Source organism: Saccopteryx bilineata, chromosome 10, assembly GCF_036850765.1.
Source record: "Saccopteryx bilineata isolate mSacBil1 chromosome 10, mSacBil1_pri_phased_curated, whole genome shotgun sequence".
Classification (NCBI taxonomy): Eukaryota; Metazoa; Chordata; class Mammalia; order Chiroptera; family Emballonuridae; genus Saccopteryx; species Saccopteryx bilineata.
The window spans coordinates 18,683,199-18,701,943 of NC_089499.1; the positions used below are offsets into that span (position 1 = coordinate 18,683,199).

General features: G+C 48.8%; 1 protein-coding gene across 2 annotated transcripts in view; it reads right to left on the reverse strand.

The window, feature by feature from the left end:
* GPD1L (glycerol-3-phosphate dehydrogenase 1 like) overlaps positions 1-16,375 on the reverse strand; it is a 50,294-nt gene extending 33,919 nt beyond the window's left edge. The window contains exon 1 of one of the 2 annotated variants that reach the window (XM_066244411.1): positions 16,219-16,375. In XM_066244411.1, the coding sequence (XP_066100508.1) occupies positions 16,219-16,265 (47 nt within the window). In that variant the 5' untranslated portion in view covers positions 16,266-16,375. Of the gene's footprint in view, positions 1-15,810; positions 16,049-16,218 lie in introns of those variants that run through there. The other variant, XM_066244412.1, reaches the window with a different exon arrangement.
* Between the last annotated feature and the right edge of the window lie 2,370 nt (positions 16,376-18,745).

Here is an 18,745-nt window from a genome sequence, read left to right on the forward strand (position 1 = left end):
TCTGGGGTGTGGCCCGGGACTCGGTTCATTTCCTAGGTATTTCTAATGTGCAGCCCAAGTCGAGATTCACTAGCTTAGTTTATCCATTCTATCTCAGGAACAGGAAAATAATTCCAATACAGAGATACTTGGATTTTCCTGGTTGTGCAAGCACAAAGGTTTCTATGCTGGGATGAATCAGAGTTGGGTTAGACTGAGTAACAGACTTATCAGAGAGTAAGGACAAAGATCTCCAGTGTGTTTCTTTGCGTCAGCTTGGTTCCCCCCCCCCTTCTGTTGTCACCTCTTACTTCATCTCGCCAAGTGTCTTGAGAATTGACTGTAATTTAAGATAGGAATGCAACATTTCCCAGTTTTCAGATTTCTTCCAAACTCCTCAGATCTGACTGACTACGGGTATTCTTTGTTGTTTTTTTAAGTGGGTTCATTACACAGTGTATTGTCTTTGGGTGAATGAATGTGAAGGCATTTCGTTATACTCTAAAAAAAAATGTTTCTGTGATGAAAAAACCAGTCCTCTGTTGTCAGAAAATACTTATGAGTTAATTTGCCATAAAATTATCTAACAAGAACCATACGATTTCACTCATATGTGGGATATAAAACTGCAAGCAACAAATGAACAAGACAAAAAACCCCAAAAACTCAGACACAGACATCAGTATGGTGTTAGCAGAGGAAAGGGGGTGGGGTTGTAAAGGATAAAAAGGGGTCAAATAAATACTTAGTGATGGGAGGAGATTTGCATTTCGCTGGTAAACACACAATGCAATCAATATATGGATGGCGTATTGTGTTATTGTACACTTTGAAACCCAGTTTATTAACCAATGTCACTCCAATACATTTAAGTTTTTAAAGGGTAAAAAAAGAATTATCTAATTATTGTAAATGGGCTACAATTTAAGCCTATTTTAAAAAATGTTTCACGCCCTGGCCGGTTGGCTCAGTGGTAGAGCGTCGGCCTGGCGTGCGGAAGTCCCAGGTTCGATTCCTGGCCAGGGCACACAGGAGAGGCGCCCATCTGCTTCTCCACCCATCCCCCTCTCCTTCCTCTGTCTCTCTCTTCCCCTCCCGCAGCCGAAGCTCCATTGGAGCAAAAGATGGCCTGGGCGCTGGGGATGGCTCCTTGGCCTCTGCCCCAGGCGCTCGAGTGGCTCTGGTCGTGACAGAGCGACACCACAGATGGGCAGAGCATCGCTCCCTGGTGGGCGTGCTGGGTGGATCCTGGTCGGGCGCATGCGGGAGTCTGTCTGACTGCCTCCCCGTTTCCAGCTTCAGAAAAGTACAAAAAAAAAAAAGTTTCATGTTTTAAAAGTATTTTTACTCTGTAAGAAAAAGTTGCTTGCTATATAGGTACACCGCCCTTAGAAAAGCTTTTGTTCCTTAAATTGTTGTATCGCTGTACTCTGAATAAATTTAAAACACATTTTTTTATGCCTCCTCTCTCTCTCTCTCTCTTCCCCTCCCACAGCCATGGCTCAAATGGTTTGAGCAAGTTGGCCCCAGGTGCTGAGGATGGCTCCGTGGCCTTATCTCAGATGCTAAAATAGCTAGATTTCTGAGCAATGGAGCAGCAGCCCCAGATTGGCAGAGCATCCCCTGGTAGGGGGCTTGGCTGGTGGATCCTGGCCAGGGTACATGCAGGAATCTGTCTCTGCCTCCCAGTCTCTCACTTAATTTTTTTAAAAAAGAAAGAAAAACAGAGAAAAACTAGGGAATAAAACTATAGTCGTATAATCTTTTTTTTTTTTTTTTTTTTTTTTTTTGGTATTTTTCCGAAGCTGGAAACGGGGAGGCAGTCAGACAAGACTCCCGCATGCGCCCACCCGGGATCCACCTGGCATGCCCACCAGGGGGTTGGGCAGAGGCCACAGAGCCATCCTCAGCGCCCGGGCCAACTTTGCTCCAATGGAGCCTTGGCTGTGGGAGGGGAAGAGAGACAGAGAGGAAGGAGAGGGGGAGGGGTGGAGAAGCAGATGGGTGCTTCTCCTGTGTGCCCTGGCTGGGAATCGAACCTGGGACTCCTGCACGCCAGGCTGACGCTCTACCACTGAGCCAACTGGCCAGGGCTCGTATAATCTTTTTTTTTTTTTTTTTTTTTCCATTTTTCTGAAGCTGGAAACAGGGAGAGACAGTCAGACAGACTCTCGCATGCGCCCGACCGGGATCCACCCGGCACGCCCACCATGGGGCGACACTCTGCCCACCAGGGGGCAATGCTCTGCCATCCTGGGCGTCACCATGTTGCGACCAGAGCCACTCTAACGCCTGAGGCAGAGGCCACAGAGCCATCCCCAGCGCCCGGGCCATCTTTGCTCCAATGGAGCCTTGGCTGCGGGAGGGGAAGAGAGAGAGAGAGGAAAGCGCGGCGTAGAAGTGGAGAAGCAAAAGGGCGCTTCTCCTGTGTGCCCTGGCCGGGAATCGAACCCGGGTCCTCCACACGCTAGGCCGACGCTCTACCGCTGAGCCAACCAGCCAGGGCAATCTTTTTTTTTTTTTTTCATTTTTCTGAAGCTGGAAACGGGGAGGCAGTCAGACACACTCCCGCATGCGCCCGACTGGGATCCACCCGGCATGCCCACCAGGGGGCGATGCTCTGCTCCTCTGGGGCGTCACTCTGTTGCAGCCAGAGCCATTCTAGCGCCTGAGGCAGAGGCCACAGAGCCATCCTCAGCGCCCGGGCCATCTTTGCTTCCATGGAGCCTTGGCTGCAGGAGGGGAAGAGAGAGACAGAGAGGAAGGAGAGGGAGAGGGGAGGAGAAGCAGATGGGTGCTTCTCCTGTGTGCCCTGGCCGGGAATCGAACCCGGGACTCCTGCACGCCAGGCCAATGCTCTACCGCTGAGCCAACCGGCCAGGGCCTCATATAATCTTTTTAAAAGTCTTCTTAGATGAGATATTGCCATTTGCAACAACATAAGTAGATCTTGAGACTACTGTGCTAAGTGAAATAAGTCAGACAGAAAAAGACAAGAATCATGTAATTTCATTCATATGTGGGATATAAAACAGAAAGCAACAAACAAACAAAAAACTAGATACAGACAACAGAATGTTAATTCATGTCTCCCATGCTGGACCTTTTGCTGAGAGAACCCCGATGGACAGGCCCCAGCTGGTGTACAGGGAAGAGACATGGGAACGATTTTAAGGAAGACCATATCTCTGCTGAGAAACAAAAAAGGCTTTATAAATTAGGGATGGGAAGAGCAGGCACACCAGAGCTTCCTCTACCCAATACTCAGCTAATTGGCCAAGCCAAGAATCACCCAGCTGACCCAGGGACTCATAGCAACAAAGAATGCTTATTATTTTAAGCAGCGGAGTTGGGGGGAAAATGGGCTTTTATTGCAATTGCTAAAGTTGATGCACCAAACACAGCAACTTTGAGACAACTTTAAGTTAATTCTGGGCCAAGATGTTGGAGCTGACACTCAGGGATGTTGGGCAGGGGGTGAGGTGGGGAAGGCGGTGAGGAGGGTGATCAGGATTGACAGAAGATTCAAGGACAAAGATAGCCAAGTGAGAAACAAAAAGATTCTAGTGCCTGTAAGACCCAGTCTTGTTCTTTCTAAATAACATAAAACAGTATTTTTTGGGGGGAAGATCAGGACTTAAAATATTGTTCAGGGGTGGGCAAAAGTAGGTTCACAGTTGTGACTACTTGCAACTGTTCTGTTTTGATCTCTTTTACAGACTAGTACAATTCTGTCATAAAGCTCATAGGTGACAAGCACACAGCTAACATCACACTGAGTGTCCTTACCACCAGAGGTGGGAGAGGGGCAGGAAGAAACGTGGAGGTGATGTGTGCTCATTACATCAATTGTACTGATGGCTTCACAGGTGTTTTCAAATCTTCAAACCCGTCAGATTGTATACATTAAATATGTCCAGTGTTGCCTGACCAGGCAGTGGCACAGTGGATAGAGCGTTGGACTGGGATGTGGAGGACCCAGGTTTGAGACCCTGAGGTCGCCAGCTTGAGCGTGGACTCATCTGGTTTGAGCAAAGCTCACCAGCTTGAACCCAAGGTCGCTGGCTTGAGCAAGAGGTTCCTCGGTCTGATGAAGGCCCACGGTCAAGGCACATGAGAGCAATTAATGAACTAAGGTGTCGCAACGAAAAACAAATGATTGATTTTTCTCATCTCTCTCCGTTCCTGTCTGTCTCTATCTATCCCTCTCTCTGACTCTCTGTCTCTGAAAAAAAAAAAATCCAGTGTTTTGCTATATTAATTATACCTCAATAAAACTTTTTTAAGAAAAGTATATTTCACATCCAGCTTGACCTGTGGTGGTGCAGTGGATAAAGCATTGACCTGGAATGCTGAGGTCGCTGGTTCAAAGCCCTGGGCTTGTCTGGTCAAGGCACATGTGGGAGTTGATGCTTCCAGCTCCTCCCCCACCCCTTACTAAAATAAATTGACCAGAAAGATTTAAACAAAAAAGTACAGTATATTCCACGTCCAAAACTCCTTTCTGGCTCAGAAATGGCAGTAAGTGTATCCACTCCCTACGTGTCACTACTTCTGATGCTGAAGGAGCAGGGTCAACTGCTACAGCAAAGGGCGGGTTTTGGAGGAACCTGAGTATTTTGAAGAAACTGGAGTCTATTTATAAATGACATATCCTGTGCTAAAAAAAAATGACTGGCTCCCCAGCCAGGAGCTCAGTTGGTTAGAGCATCTTCCTGAAGCACAGAGGTTGCCAGTTCGATCCCTGGTCAGGGTACATACAGGTAGAGATCAATGTTCCTGTCACTCACTCTCTCCCTTCCTCTCTCTAAGATCAATAAAATATTTTTTAAAAAATGACTGGCGTGCAGAGGACCAGTCCAAAATATGGACAAACATATCATAACTGACCTTAAAATAGAAGTACTGGCTAGAGCCTATGAAGGCAGTATGTGTGGCTTGGTCACGGCTGGGGTCCTGTGGCCACCACGACAGAGCTCTCCATATTTCAGAGCTGGTTCTGCCATTGCACACGCACAGTCAGGCGAGGGTTCGCACGTGGCTGGGTCCAGGGCACGAGCAGCCCTCTCTACACCTGGCCCAGCTTATCCATCTACCACGACAGGTGGGGCCAGATAACCTTGCAGGTCCCTTCCAGGTCTATGACCGAGTCCCACGTTTTCCAAAGTGAGGCATGGGTCCCAGAGGTACTCCCAATGGCTGCGTGCTACCCCCACACACAGCACCAAGTGACACTGACTCACCCGTGTCCTTTCCAACTCCTGTGGCCCTTCTAGGGTGCAGAATGTCTCATCTGAGTGTGACTATGTAGTTGCCATCTCTCCAACATAAGCTCACTGTCCTTCTTCACAAAGTATGAGGAGGCCTCAGACTCAGAGCCTTGATCTGGCCGGAACCCTATCACACCGTCTTGTTTCCATTCTACTGATCCTTGTTATCTTGCACATATGACATTTACGGCAGTGATATCAAGTTTTCTTTTAAAGTCAAGTTTTAAATAACGTGCCATAAGCTTGTACAAGTGTGAGGCAGACAACCAAAGTCCCAAGAGCCGCCGGATGGAGGTGTAACCCTATTCACATGCTTCACCCTGCAGATTAACACACAGGAGGCTCCCAGTCACTCTCACCCTTTGTCACACAAGCAGTGGTCGCAGAGCAGGGAGAGGCACTCTGGTCTGCTGATGGCCAGTCCTGAGTCTTTACAAAGAGGCACAAAATCACATTTCCCAGGGAATTATGAATTACTCAAGTCTTGGGCCTCAAAATATGGACTAATTCTCAACTTCTCCCATTTTGTACAGATGAAATTTAGAAGGGACATGGGGGAGAGACAACGTCCCAGCACTAGCTATGTACTGGGACTTGGTACGGGATCTCCCTGAACCTTTACAGCGGCCACCAGAGAGGCACACATTGCCCCCACTTCACAAATGAGGAAGCTGAGGTACACAGAGTAAATAAGATGCTCAAAGCCATGCTGTTCATCTAGAGCCAGTGGTTCTAACGAGGATCGCTTTCCAAAGCCCAGGCTTTGGGCTATTTTACACTTGCCCTGGTGCAGAGAGGAATAATTTGTTGAAAATACTATTGAACACCTACGAAGCGCAGACTCTGTGCTGGGTGCAGGGGATAAAGCAGGCAGGTCTCTGCCCTCATGGAGCTTGGAGACTGATACTGCTCTAGCACGCACACACGCAAAAATGTGACTATACCACTGGTGGCAAAGCAGGTGACAAAGTGACACCTGGCAGGTATCAGGGAGATCAGGGAGAGCTGGGAGGAGTGTGGCTAGGGCTGAAGTCTAAAGGCTGAGGGCCCTGTCTAGGGGTGGGGGCGGGAGCCTTCCAGGTGGAGCGAAGGGCCCCGGAGCAAAGGTGCAGGAACGGGAAGCGCATCGACATGATCTGCTTTTTCCTAGAGCCAACTCTCCAGGGAGAGAGAGAGATGGGGAGAAGTGAGGAGGGGAGGAGAAAGGGGAGGGAGAGGATGGGACTGCAGGGGGAGGGATGAGAAGGTAAAGAGCAAGGACGAGGCAGGAGGTGAGAAAGGGGTGGGGATGGGCAGAAACAGCAGTGACTTTGCTGCCTACCAGGTGTCAGGCACTGTTGTTTTTTGTTCATAAAATATAATCAATGCATAACATTGTGTAAGGTGGTAAAGGCGTACGACGCTGATTCAATATATTTATATATTAGCACTGTAACCCTGCTTTAAATACCTTAACCATGGCATCTGTCTGAAGCCTCAGCAACCCTCTGGGGCAGGTACTACTATTATACCCACGTTTTACATGAAGAAGCTGACACCTGGAGAACACAGCTGGCTAGTGGAAGAACAGAGAGTGGGACCCCAAGCTGTGTTCCTCGGCCCTCTGCTCTCCCTCCCTGGGTCCCTGCTGGCCGGACACCCACCTGCTGGAGGTCCTCACCGTCCCCTTGGCAACCCCCCAGCTCCACTTGGTTGGCTTGCACTCTCTTTCCGCATCCCTTTTGCCCCTTTCCCCCTAAAACGGTGTGATATTTTCATCAGGCTGGGGATGCGCTGGGTCACCCAGGAATGGCCACCTATCCCTCCAGTCAGGCCCCAGCCCGACAGAATTCCGGTGGCCCAGGCTCCTTCACAGGCTGCAGACTCTTTCTGGGCCAGAAAGGACCCAACAGTCCATACCTCTTTTTGCCAAGGAGGAAACTGAGACCCAAGTAGCCTGAGCAAGGGTTCTACCAGGTTTTCCCCATTCCAGACCTGGTCTCTGCCCGAGCTGCTTCTGACTGTGGAGCTAAGTAGGCAGGGCAGTCAGTTTGGGTTTAAATAAACATCTACTTAAAAAGCAATTATGAATAATCTTGCTACCCGGGGAGAACCACTGTTAACATTTTGTGTAATTCTTGGCAGTTAAATGGCTTTTAAAGTACAATCAAATGCCAGGGTATTAGATACAAATGTGAAAAATGAAGCACCTTTAAAATAGATTCAGCTTGGTGGATGTTTATTTGATCTCTGGATAGGGAAGCTTTCTAAGCTTAAAATCAAAGGAAGAAACCACACAGGAAAAGAGATCAATGTGAATAGCTTCACATAAAGACGTGGGGAAGGAGATGCAGGCAGCCTCGCCGTCTGTCAGAGTTCACACTGCAGAGAGGCTTCAGATGGCACGTCACATTGAACAAGAACAAGATGCGAAATTGTACATGCCATGGGATCATGTGTAACGAACAAAAACATGACTATTATAAAAGTAAATGAAAGTAAAAACAAAATAGCAAGCGTTGGTGAGGATGTGCGGGAATTAGAGCCCTTGGGCATTGTTGTGGGATGAAATATGGTGCAGCTGCTATGGAAGATGACATCGTGGTTCCTCAGAACACCAAATTTAGATAGGATCCAGCAATTCCACTCTGAGGTATGTACACAAAAGAATGAAAAGCAAGGACTCTAACGGTTATTAGTATACCTATATTCATAGGAGCATTATTCACCATTGCCATAAGGTGGAAGCATCCCAAGTGTGCACTGACATGATAAATGGGTCAACAATATATGCTATGCAAACAGAATGGAACATTCTTCTGCTTTAAAAAGGAAGGAAACAGTGACACATGCTGCAATACTTAAGCATATTACACTAGTGAAATGAGCCAGGTACAAAAAGACAAATACTGCCCTGGCCAGATGGCTCAGTGATAGAGCATTGAACCGGCATGTGGATGTCCCAGGTTTGATTCCTGGTCAGGGCATACTGGAGAGGTGCCCATCTGCTTCTCCACTCCCCCCCCAACCACTTCTCTCTCTTTCTTTCCTCCTCCTGCAGCCATAGCTTGACTGCAGTGAGTTGGCCCCGGGTGCTGAGAATGGCTCCATAGCCTCCGCCTCAGGTGCTAAAAAGAGCTCGGCTGCTGAGCAATGCCCCTGATGGGCAGAGCATTGCCCCTTAGTGGGCTTGCTGGGTGGATCCCAGTTGGGTGCATGTGGGAGTCTGTCTCTTTGCCTCCCCTCCTCTCACTAAATAATAATAAAAAAGACAAATACTGTATGATCCCACTTATACAACCTCTCTCTTGCTGTTGTTGAAATCTAGCCATCACGTGGGAAAGCCTGAGCTAACCAGATGAAGAATGAGACATGTAGCCCAGTCACTCCTGTCCACCTGGCCAAAGCTTGTCCACTGCCAGACACACGAAGGTCACCCAGAACCAAAAAGTCCCAGCCAATCCACCACCTGACCACACAGCCTTATGAGTGAGCACAGGCTAAACCAGCAGAAGACCCTCCCAGCTTAGTCAGCCCAAATTGTTAACCCCCCGAATCATGAACTAATAAATTATTGCTTTTTGAAGCCATTAAGTTTTGGGGGAGCATGACCAAGCGGTGATGCAGAAGACCCAGGTTTGAAACCCTGAGGTCACTGGCTTGATTGAGCATGGGCTCACTGTTTGAGCACAGGTCGCTGACTTGAAGCCCAAGGTCGCTAGCTTGAACCCAAGGTTGCTGGCTTGAGCAAGGGGCCACTTGCTCTGCTCTAGCCCCCCAGTTAAGGCACATATGAGAAAGCAATCAATGAACAACTAAGGTGCTGCAACAAAGAACTGAATGCTTCTCATCTCTCTCCCTTCCTGTCTGTCTGTCCCTCTCTCTGTCTGTGTCACTGTCTCTCTCACAAAAAAATAAAAAAAATAAAATAAAAATTGGGGGAAAATGGTTAGGTAGCAACTGATTCAGCTCCCAGCTCCCAAATGTGTAAGGGACTGAGTCTCAAAATAGGATGATAGCAAAATGCTACTAGCATAACCTGAAGGGAGCCCAGGAGACCAATGACCTGTTTTGGTTTTTTTTGACAGGGACAGAGAGAGGGGGAGAGATAGGGACAGACAGACAGACAGACAGACAGGAACGGAGAAAGATGAGAAGCATCAATCGTCAGTTTTTCGTGGCGACACCTTAGTTGTTCATTGATTGCTTTCTCATATGTGCCTTGACCGTGGGCCTTCAGCAGACCGAGTAACCCCTTGCTCGAGCCAGCGACCTTGGGTCCAAGCTGGTGAGCTTTTTGCTCAAGCCAGATGAGCCCGTGCTCAAGCTGGCGACCTCGGGGTCTCGAACCTGGGTTGTCGGCATCCCAGTCCAACGCTCTATCCACTGTGCCTCCGCCTGGTCAGGCTGACCGCAGTTTTTGACATCACCAAGCATGAAGAGGACCTGGACACCACCTCTCACAAATAACCACTGAGAGACTTGGGGATACTACTTGGTCTGCAACAAAGATTTAGTGGACAGTGGACACGACTTTCCTATCCTAAAGGACATGTTTTAGAAAAGAGTGGGCTCGCCCTGGCTGGGTAGTCCAGTTGGTTAGGGCATCGTCCCAATATAACAACATTGTGGGTTCTATCCCCGGTCAGGGCACATATAAGAATAAACCAATAAATGCATAAATAAGTGGAACAACAAATCAATGTTTCTCTCTCTCTAAAATCAATAAATAAAAAATTTAAAAAGAGGGACTCACCCAAGTATTGTCCTGAGATTAAAAGGTATAAATTGGAGGTGACAGAGCTTTCACTCAAATATAAGATTTTTCTGCCTGACCTGTGGTGGTGCAGTGAATAAAGCATTGACCTGGAATGCTGAGGTCGCTGGTTCAAAACCCTGGGCTTGCCCGGTCAAGGCACACACAAGAAGCAAGTACTATGAGTTGATGCTTCCTGTTCTTCCCCCACCTTTCTCTCTCTCTTCTAAGAATCAATAAATAAAATCTTAAAAAAAAAAAAAAGATTTTTTTTCTAACAAATTTTTCTAAGATTTTTTAATCAATTGCCTTAAAAATAAAATAGTAATCTATGGTCATCTGCCATGTCTACAAAATAAAGGGAAACTGAACAAGACAATTTTTAAGGCCTCATTTCAATCTCATTTTTCTCAAATGGAATATTGTTATACTAGACTTTAGTTAGGAGGGTAAGATACTCAATAATTTTATGACAATGACATTTGTCTTCAGGTAAAAGTACGCTTCTCGGTCCTGGCTGGTTGGCTCAATGGTAGAGTGTCGGCCTGGCGTGCAGGAGTCCTGGGTTCGATTCCTGGCCAGAGCACACAGGAGAAGCACCCATCTGCTTCTCCACTCCTCCCCCTCTCCTTCCTCTCTGTTTCTCCCTTCCCCTCTCGCAGCCAAGACTCCATTGGAGCAAAGATGGCCCGGGCGCTGGGGATGGCTCCTTGACCTCTGCCTCAGGCGCTAGAATGGCTCTGGATGCAACAGAGCGACGCCCCAGATGGGCAGAGCATTGCCCCCTGGTGGGCATGCCAGGTGGATCCCGGTCGGGCGCATGCGGGAGTCTGACTGACTGCCTCCCTGTTTCCAACTTCAGAAAAATACCAAAAAAAAGTACGCTTCTCACTGAAAATAAGAATTTGTAGGCCCTGGACGGTTGGTTAGCTAAGTTGGTTAAGAGTGTTGTCCTGAAACAACAAGATTGCAGGTTCGATTCCCAGTCAGGGCACACGTGGGAAGCAACCAAGGACTGCGTGACTGAGTGGAACAACAGGTGACTGCTTCCCTTCCCCTTCCTCTCTCTCTCCCTTCCTCTCTCTGTCTCTAAAATTCAATGGAAATCAAGTCCTGGCAGGATAGTTCCTGGCTGGAGCATCATCCGGGAGCACGGAAGTTGCCAGCTCGATTCCCCGGGCAGGGCACACACAGGAGCAGCTCCATGTTCCTGTCTCTCTCAGAAAGAAAAGAAAGAATTTGTAGATGAGTGTTGGAGTTAGAAGGATCTGGGTTTCAACTCTACCTTATGGACTGCTGCCCTTGAAAAGTTCTCTAAATCTCAGTTTTGTCATCCAAAATAGGGCTAATAATAAATAGTAGTACCCTACAGACTGCTACAAGATTTAAATGCAGTAATGTACTCCACACACAGAAAATGACCAGCAAGTGGGCACTGTTACTATGGCTGTTCCTTCCAGGGAGGTGAGGAAGTGGGAGAGAATGATGAAAAGGGGTGGACAAGGGTTAACAGGTGAAAGGTTAAAAGATAAAAATGAGCCCTGACTCATCCCTAGTCATTACTTTCATCCTGAACAGGTAGGGGCGTGATGGAAACAGGCGATTATGTATCAGTGCATTGTTAATTGTACAAACTTTCTCACCCCGTCAGAGAGAACGCTAGATCCTGGCCCAGTTCAGCCCTAACCCCTCCTCTATCATTAAACTCTCCTTCCAGCTTCCAAAGCGAAGGTGTGTCGGTGCTACCGTCACCCGGGAGGGGATTATTTCCGACCTCAGAGGAGCTCGTTTACAGATGCTCAGACTGTTTCTGGGCTCTCCGTGTGGGACTGGAGTGTAGCACAGACCAAATGGTGACAACGGTGGACAAAGAGCCACGGCACTGCATTCAGAAGGTTCCAGGAGACCACAAAAGGCAGTTCACACAAAGCCAGCTTAAGTCACCAGTGCAAAGTAGGCCAAAGCGCGCCCTGACCTTCACTCTCCGGGCTCTAGCTGTGGGGTGACGGTGAAGAGAAGGGAAAGGATAAAAAAACTCCAGCTGCGCCTGACCTGTGGTGGCGCAGTGGATAACACATCGACCTGGAAATGCTGAGGTCGCCGGTTCGAAACCCTGGGCTTGCCTGGTCAAGGCACATATGGGAGTTGATGCTTCCAGCTCCTCCCCCCTTCTCTCTCTGTCTCTCTCTCTCTCCCTCTCTCTCTCCTCTCTAAAAATGAATAAAGAAAAAAAGAAAAAAAAGATTTAAAAAACAAACAAACAAAAAAACCCTCCAGCTGCATGTCAGGTATGCCCTCTGGCTTTTGCCTTCTCTGCCTCTACTCCTCCGTCAGACTCCAACTGGGTGCATTTTATGACCTAATGATGGTGCTGGTCAAGGACGAAGAAACTAATCATTATAACGATAACGGTCGCTGACATTTACTGAGTTCTACTCATCTGGTGTTCTCCCCGATCATCTCATTTAATCCTAGCCACAACCTTGGACAGTAGGTACCAATATTATATAAGGCAATGACTCCTGGAGAAAAGCAGTTTGCTCAAGGCCTCGGACTGCCAAGACAGAACCCCAGGCCTTGGAATCCTGGGCCCCCCTTTCTACCCTGCCTCCAAAGGAGGCCTGGGACACACGCTCCCTAGCACAGAGGGCTGGTTGTAAATACAGTCCCTGCATTTTAGGTCTAGAACTGGATCTTGCACTATGTCTCAAGGTTCTGATGAAGAAACTTTGTTTCATCTTTGGAGTTGTTTGAGAAACTTTGGGGTGTGTATTCGTCTTGTTGTTTTTTCTGAGCCACGGGGCCATAGAGAGCCATGCAGGTTAGGGAAGTAGCTCCCAGCATTTCCAGTAGTGCGCAGCACAGCAGGCTGGGCTGGAGGCCTGAGGGCCCCCTCCAGCCTCCTCCCGGACCTGTCTAGAGGGAAGGAGGTGCCAAAGGACGGGACAAGGGTATGTTACACAACCCGTTTACTTCCCCTCACATGTCCTCTCTGGCCGAAACTCCCTGGCAAGTCAGTTAGATTCGGTCTTCTGGTATTTGTATTGCAATTGATCATTTACACTCAGTGTGAGGGTGATAGCTGGGAACTTAGATGTGACAGCACCTTTACTTACAAAATCAATCTGAGCTACTTCAAAGACCCACATGTCAAATTTGCTTAGTCACCTTCACATTCCTGAGGCCGAGCCCACATCTGGAAAGGTAAAACACTCTCTTGGCCCTGGCCAGGTAGCTCAGTTAGTTACAGTGTTATCCCGATATGCCAAGGCTGTGGGTTCCATCCCCAGTCAGGGCACATAGAACAATCAGCCAATGAATGCATAAATAAGTGGAACAACAAATCGATGTTTCTCTTTTTCTCCCTTCCTCTCTCTTCCTAAAACCAATCAATAAATAAAAATTTAAAAATAATAAGCCTGACCAGGCAGTGGGGCAATGGGTAGAGCACTCGCCTGGGACACAGAGGACCTAGGTTCGAAACCCCAAACTCACCAGCTTGAGTGTGCGCTCACCAGCTTGAGTGTGGGGTTGCTGGCTGGAGCCTCAGATCATAGAAATGACCCCATCATCACTGGCTTGAGCCCAAAGGTTGCTGGCTTGAAGCCCAAGGCTACTGGCTTACATCCAAGGTCGCTGGCTTGAGCAAAGGGTCACTCGCTCTGCTAGATCACCCCGGTCAGGGTACATATGAGAAAGCAATCAATGAACAACTAAGGTGCTGCAAGGAAGAACTACTGATGCTTCTCATCTCTCTCCCTTCCTGCCTGTCTGTCCCTATCTGTCCCTCTGTCTCTCTTGCTAAAATAATAATAATAAAAATAAAATAAAATTAGCAAAAAGCTCAAGTCCCTTAGGAAAAAATCTTTCCCATCTTAGGGAATATGATTCAGCAAGTCTAGCTTCAGTGGTTATTCTGATGCAAATAGCTTTTGGACCACATTTTAAGAAACACTATTTAAAATGTAACATCTAGTCTTGTGACAGATCTTTCACTCCATTTTCTATTTCTTTTGAGCCTATCTTCCAAGTCTTTATCTCAGAGTTCCGTGAAGCTAAGTTCTTAAAGGCAGGGACTGTGGAAAGGCCACAATGACCACACAAGGCAAACACTCAAATATTTGTCTACCGACCAGGGCTGAACACGCAATGAGCCCCTAAGTTCCTGAATTTCTGGCAAGGTCATGATCCTCTCTCTAGGACTGGAGTGGCTTTGCAACCAGAGCAGTTGCAAGGAAGCCAACAACTGTTCCCGTCTGACCCCATAATTAATTGAGTCAGGCAACCTGCCCAAGCCAGCGGCATGGCACATTTCTCAATCGCTCTGCTCCAGAGTCACTAGCCAAAGTTCTACTCCATTTCCTTGGGCTGGAGTGGGCCAAGAAAACAGTCAAGTACAGAGCGAGGCCGTGGGAAGGCTGCCAAATCCCAGCAGGGGTGGCAGGAGGTTCACTTCCCTGCTTGGGATCCAGGCCCAAGTCCAGCACGGCAAAGCTGTGCCACTTCCACTGCACCTTGCAAATCAGGGAAAGGTGCTGTCACCTGTGGTCTGGGTCCTCTTACAGAAGAAGAAACTAATGTTAAAGGAACATGTGCTAAGTGGATGCTTTTCCAGCCCCATGGCCAACAGGGCAGCTGACATTTCACTCTAGCGACCTTGGGACCAAAACTGGCAATGACAAGCTACAAGTCCAAATGAAACTCTGCAGTGGATAGGTAACAGCTCCATTAAGTGCTGTGTAGAATACTCTGTTGTTTACAGATATGGGCATTATATTCTAGTGTCTGCAGGCAGAAGGGAAAGGAATATTTGTAAACATTCATTTGTATCTGATAAAATTCTTCCAGAAAGGATGAAAGAAACGGTTAACAGTTGTTTTCCTCCAGGAGGTACCCCTGGGGCACAAGCGTGGGTGGGAGCCAGTTTACCAGTTTTTTGTTTAGTTTTGGGTTTTTTTGGGGGGGGGGTACCTTTTGGTTTCTAAATGTGAATATATTACCTAATCAAATATAATTCACTTGAAAAATTAGTTTTCAGACACTACTTACTTAGCATATGCCAGACTTTAGGGCAGATGCTGTTCTTAAGAGCTGGAGGGGGAGGTGTAGAGACAGATAAACAAATCACTCCCTTGCAGTGATAGCTCAGCAACAGGGGTGGGGACACTGAGGGGCCCCTGGCCTTGCAAGGATGTTAAAGTAAAGAACCAGTTAAAGTTTCCTCCAAGAAGTAGGGTTGGGCCAAATCTTAAAGAGTAAGGTTAAGACCAAGTAGCTAGCACGAACTGCTGTTGGCGTCCTGGAAGCCTGAACTGAGGTGTCAGGCCACAGGAACACAACGGACATCACTCTGAATATTTTATACTAGTCCCTTGGATGTAGGAAAAACAGTGCATGGCAGTGGAAAAAAAGATTGAAAATATCAGATTCTATAGCATACTCTTGTCCCCTCACCCCCACCCACTTACCCAAACACACCAGAGAATCCCACTGTGTAAGTTTGATAAACGGAACTAAAAGAGCAGATATTTATAGAGTGCTTAGAAGAGCGTCTGGCAGAAAGTGCTTTTATAAATGTTAAAGTCAAATAAAGTCTAGCAGAGACACAAAGCTTCACAAACATCTTCCCAGAGAGTTCTCAACGCCCCTGGATTATTCTGGGGGCCAGGCCTGTTGGAAGCTGAGTTTTCTTCCCGACACAACGTTGCTAAGATACTAGACCTAACAACCACGGAAGGGAGACCCGACTTTGAAGGGCAGCGCCGTCCCGCCTGCGACGAGGGTAGCGAGCGCCCTTTAGCCCTCCCTACCCTTTTTCCTCTTTACCGAAACTACAGTCACTATAGTCGAGCCTCCTGCAATTCCTCCACCCAGGCGATCCGCGGAGAATGGAGAACGCCCTTGGGATGTTGCGCAGAACACCCAGGCGTGGAGAGCAGGTGGCCTCCGTGCGCCCACCGCGCGGTGACAAGAGCGCAGACAGGTGACGGCGGGCGCGCTGTACCCGCTCCCTGCGCCGCTCCCCGCCGACACCCGGGCCCAGAGCCTCCGGGCCAGAGTCTCGTCTCGGCCTGCCAGGTGCGCGGTGCCCAGCCCCGCCGCGAGGCCGCCCGCCCCGCCTCCCTGCGCGTGGTGCGCGGTGCCCACGCCGCGGCGGGGACGCGCGGCCCCAGCACGCCCCGGAGAGGGGCTTCCCGGAGACGGATGCCGTGCCGTCGGCCCGCCGCCGCTCACCAGTTCCCGGAGCCCACGATGCACACTTTCAGGGGCGACGCTGCCATGACCAGACAGAAACGCAACAGTCCAACGCGTGCCTCTCCACCTGGCCGCTGGCCTCCGCCCGCTCAGCCAGACCCGCAGCGGCTCCCGAGGACCCCGCCCCTCCCGCCTCTCCGCCAATGGCCGCGGCCACCCCCACCCGGGAGCCCCGGGCCACAGCGGACAGCTGGGGAGGACCCGCCCCGCCACTCCCGAGAACCACTGCGCACGCCTGGGCCTGGCTGCCCTCTCCGCCCCACCCCTGCCCGAGGCATGCCGGGACTTGTAGTTCACCCATCCCGCTGCCGCGGGCTCTGCTGGACGGCCCCTCCCACCGCGCCGCGGGCAGCCCGGGGCAGTTGCGCAGAGACTTGGGTTTCCGGCGCTGGATGCGGCAGGTCACCCGGTGGGCAGGGCAGATCCAGCGCGGCTCGCGGTGGTGCCCCGCTACTGTAGTGCGCGTCTTCCCAAATGGGAAGAGCTGCCACACTGCAGTTCGGAGCAGAGAGAGAATCCCAGGTGGTCTAGAGTTGGCCAGACTTGGGCCAGAGCTTGAAGTCCCCACACCTGTCTTTCCAGCTTCTGCCTCACTTGTTAGAAGAAGCAAGACAGCCTGGCACCCCCTGAATTCCTTAATGGACTTTTATAACTTCTGAGGCTTTCGGGACTTGGCAGGGCAGTACCTGCGATTCAGTGTGGACGTGCTAGTTAGAGCCAAGAGAGAGACCCAGACTCTGGCATCGTCCACACCACTTGCTCTGCAGGACTCTTCCCCAGTCTCTCTTTGTTGTGAGACTCCTCTTCCTTCCTTCTTGAACACTAGAACTTTATTTATTCATTCTGAGCGTCACTTTCCCCAGGCATGGTGCTAGACTCTGTGGGAAGAGGACAAAGTGGTTTAAATCAGTGGTTCTCAAACTCTGCTGCTTATTAGACTCGGAAGGTTTTTTTAAAATTCCCATACCAACACTAACCCCCCGCCAGTTACATCAGAATCTCCCAAAACGTAAGAATTTTTTTCAAGTTCAAGAGATGATTGCGAAAGGTAGTCAAAATTGAGAAGCAGAGAACTAAAATACTATTGGAAACTGGCTGAGGAAACAAATTCTCTAGTACCTAGAAAAAATTAAGCCTATTAGTTTAATGCCCAGAGGACTAACTGTTGTTTTTGGTTTCATCTACATTGTATGAAAGATGTATTTATGTTACTTACGATATTTACTCAAAGAAATAATTAACGAGTGGATGAGAAATCAATCCACTCTCTCACAGATAGTTTGCACTCGATTATTTGCATTAACAGGCAGATACCTAAGCGAGGATGATGGGGAAAATGAACTATTCAAGCTTTATTCATTTTTTCCTTAGATGTGTGTTATGAAATGGGGCTGTCTCATTAAATAACAAACTTATGTGCTTGAGGGGAGTATACAGGCATTGCGAAGATTTACAGCAAGTGATTGGTTGGATTTTAGCCTTTGCCTGAAAGATTTATAGCTCATATGGAAACTCCTGTTCCATAGCAATGAGCTGCCTGGCTATTCCATGGACATACCTGCACAGCATCACTGTATGGAGTATTCCAGCACCTGATAAAACCACCTGATATACACGACCCATTGTGCCAGAATACACAGAGTGGGTAGTCATTTATTTATAGACTGGTTACAAAGATTAATACAGAAACCACATAGGGGAAGGGAGGGAAGAATTTCAGTCAGAGATGCAGTCAGGTCAGATTAAAACGTAGGGGCTTGTGATCAATGGTTAAAAAAAATCACTTCGCGCCCTGGCCGGTTGGCTCAGCGGTAGAGCGTTGGCCTAGCGTGCGGAGGACCCGGGTTCGATTCCCGGCCAGGGCACACAGGAGAAGCACCCATCTGCTTCTCCACCCCTCCCCCTCTCCTTCCTCTCTGTCTCTCTCTTCCCCTCCCGCAGCCGAGACTCCATTGGAGCAAAGATGGCCCGGGCGCTGGGGATGGCTCTGTGGCCTCTGCCCCAGGCGCTAGAGTGGCTCTGGTCGCAACATGGAGACGCCCAGGATGGGCAGAGCAACGCCCCCTGGTGGGCAGAGTGTTGCCCCTGGTGGGCGTGCCGGGTGGATCCCGGTCCGCGCATGCGGGAGTCTGTCTGACTGTCTCTCCCTGTTTCCAGCTTCAGAAAAATGAAAAAAAAAAAAAAAATCACTTCGCATCAGCCAGATGTGGTTGACAGCATCAAAATGAATAATAGTAAGGGACTTAAACCCTTTGACTAAGATAAAATAACAGTTCATGAACCTGTGGTGATTTAAAAAATAAGTAAATGAGGCAGAGGGAAAGCTCATCCTTGCAGTAGAATGCCCTCTAATAAACATGGAAGGAATGATCGTGTTACATAATCATCAAGGGATGCCCAAAATAGCGATGAAAGTCTGATGAGGACAGTTACCTAGCCTCAAAGTCTCCACTCAACTTACTTTCTTAAGTTGGAAAAGGGGAAGCAGTCAGACAGACTCCCGCAT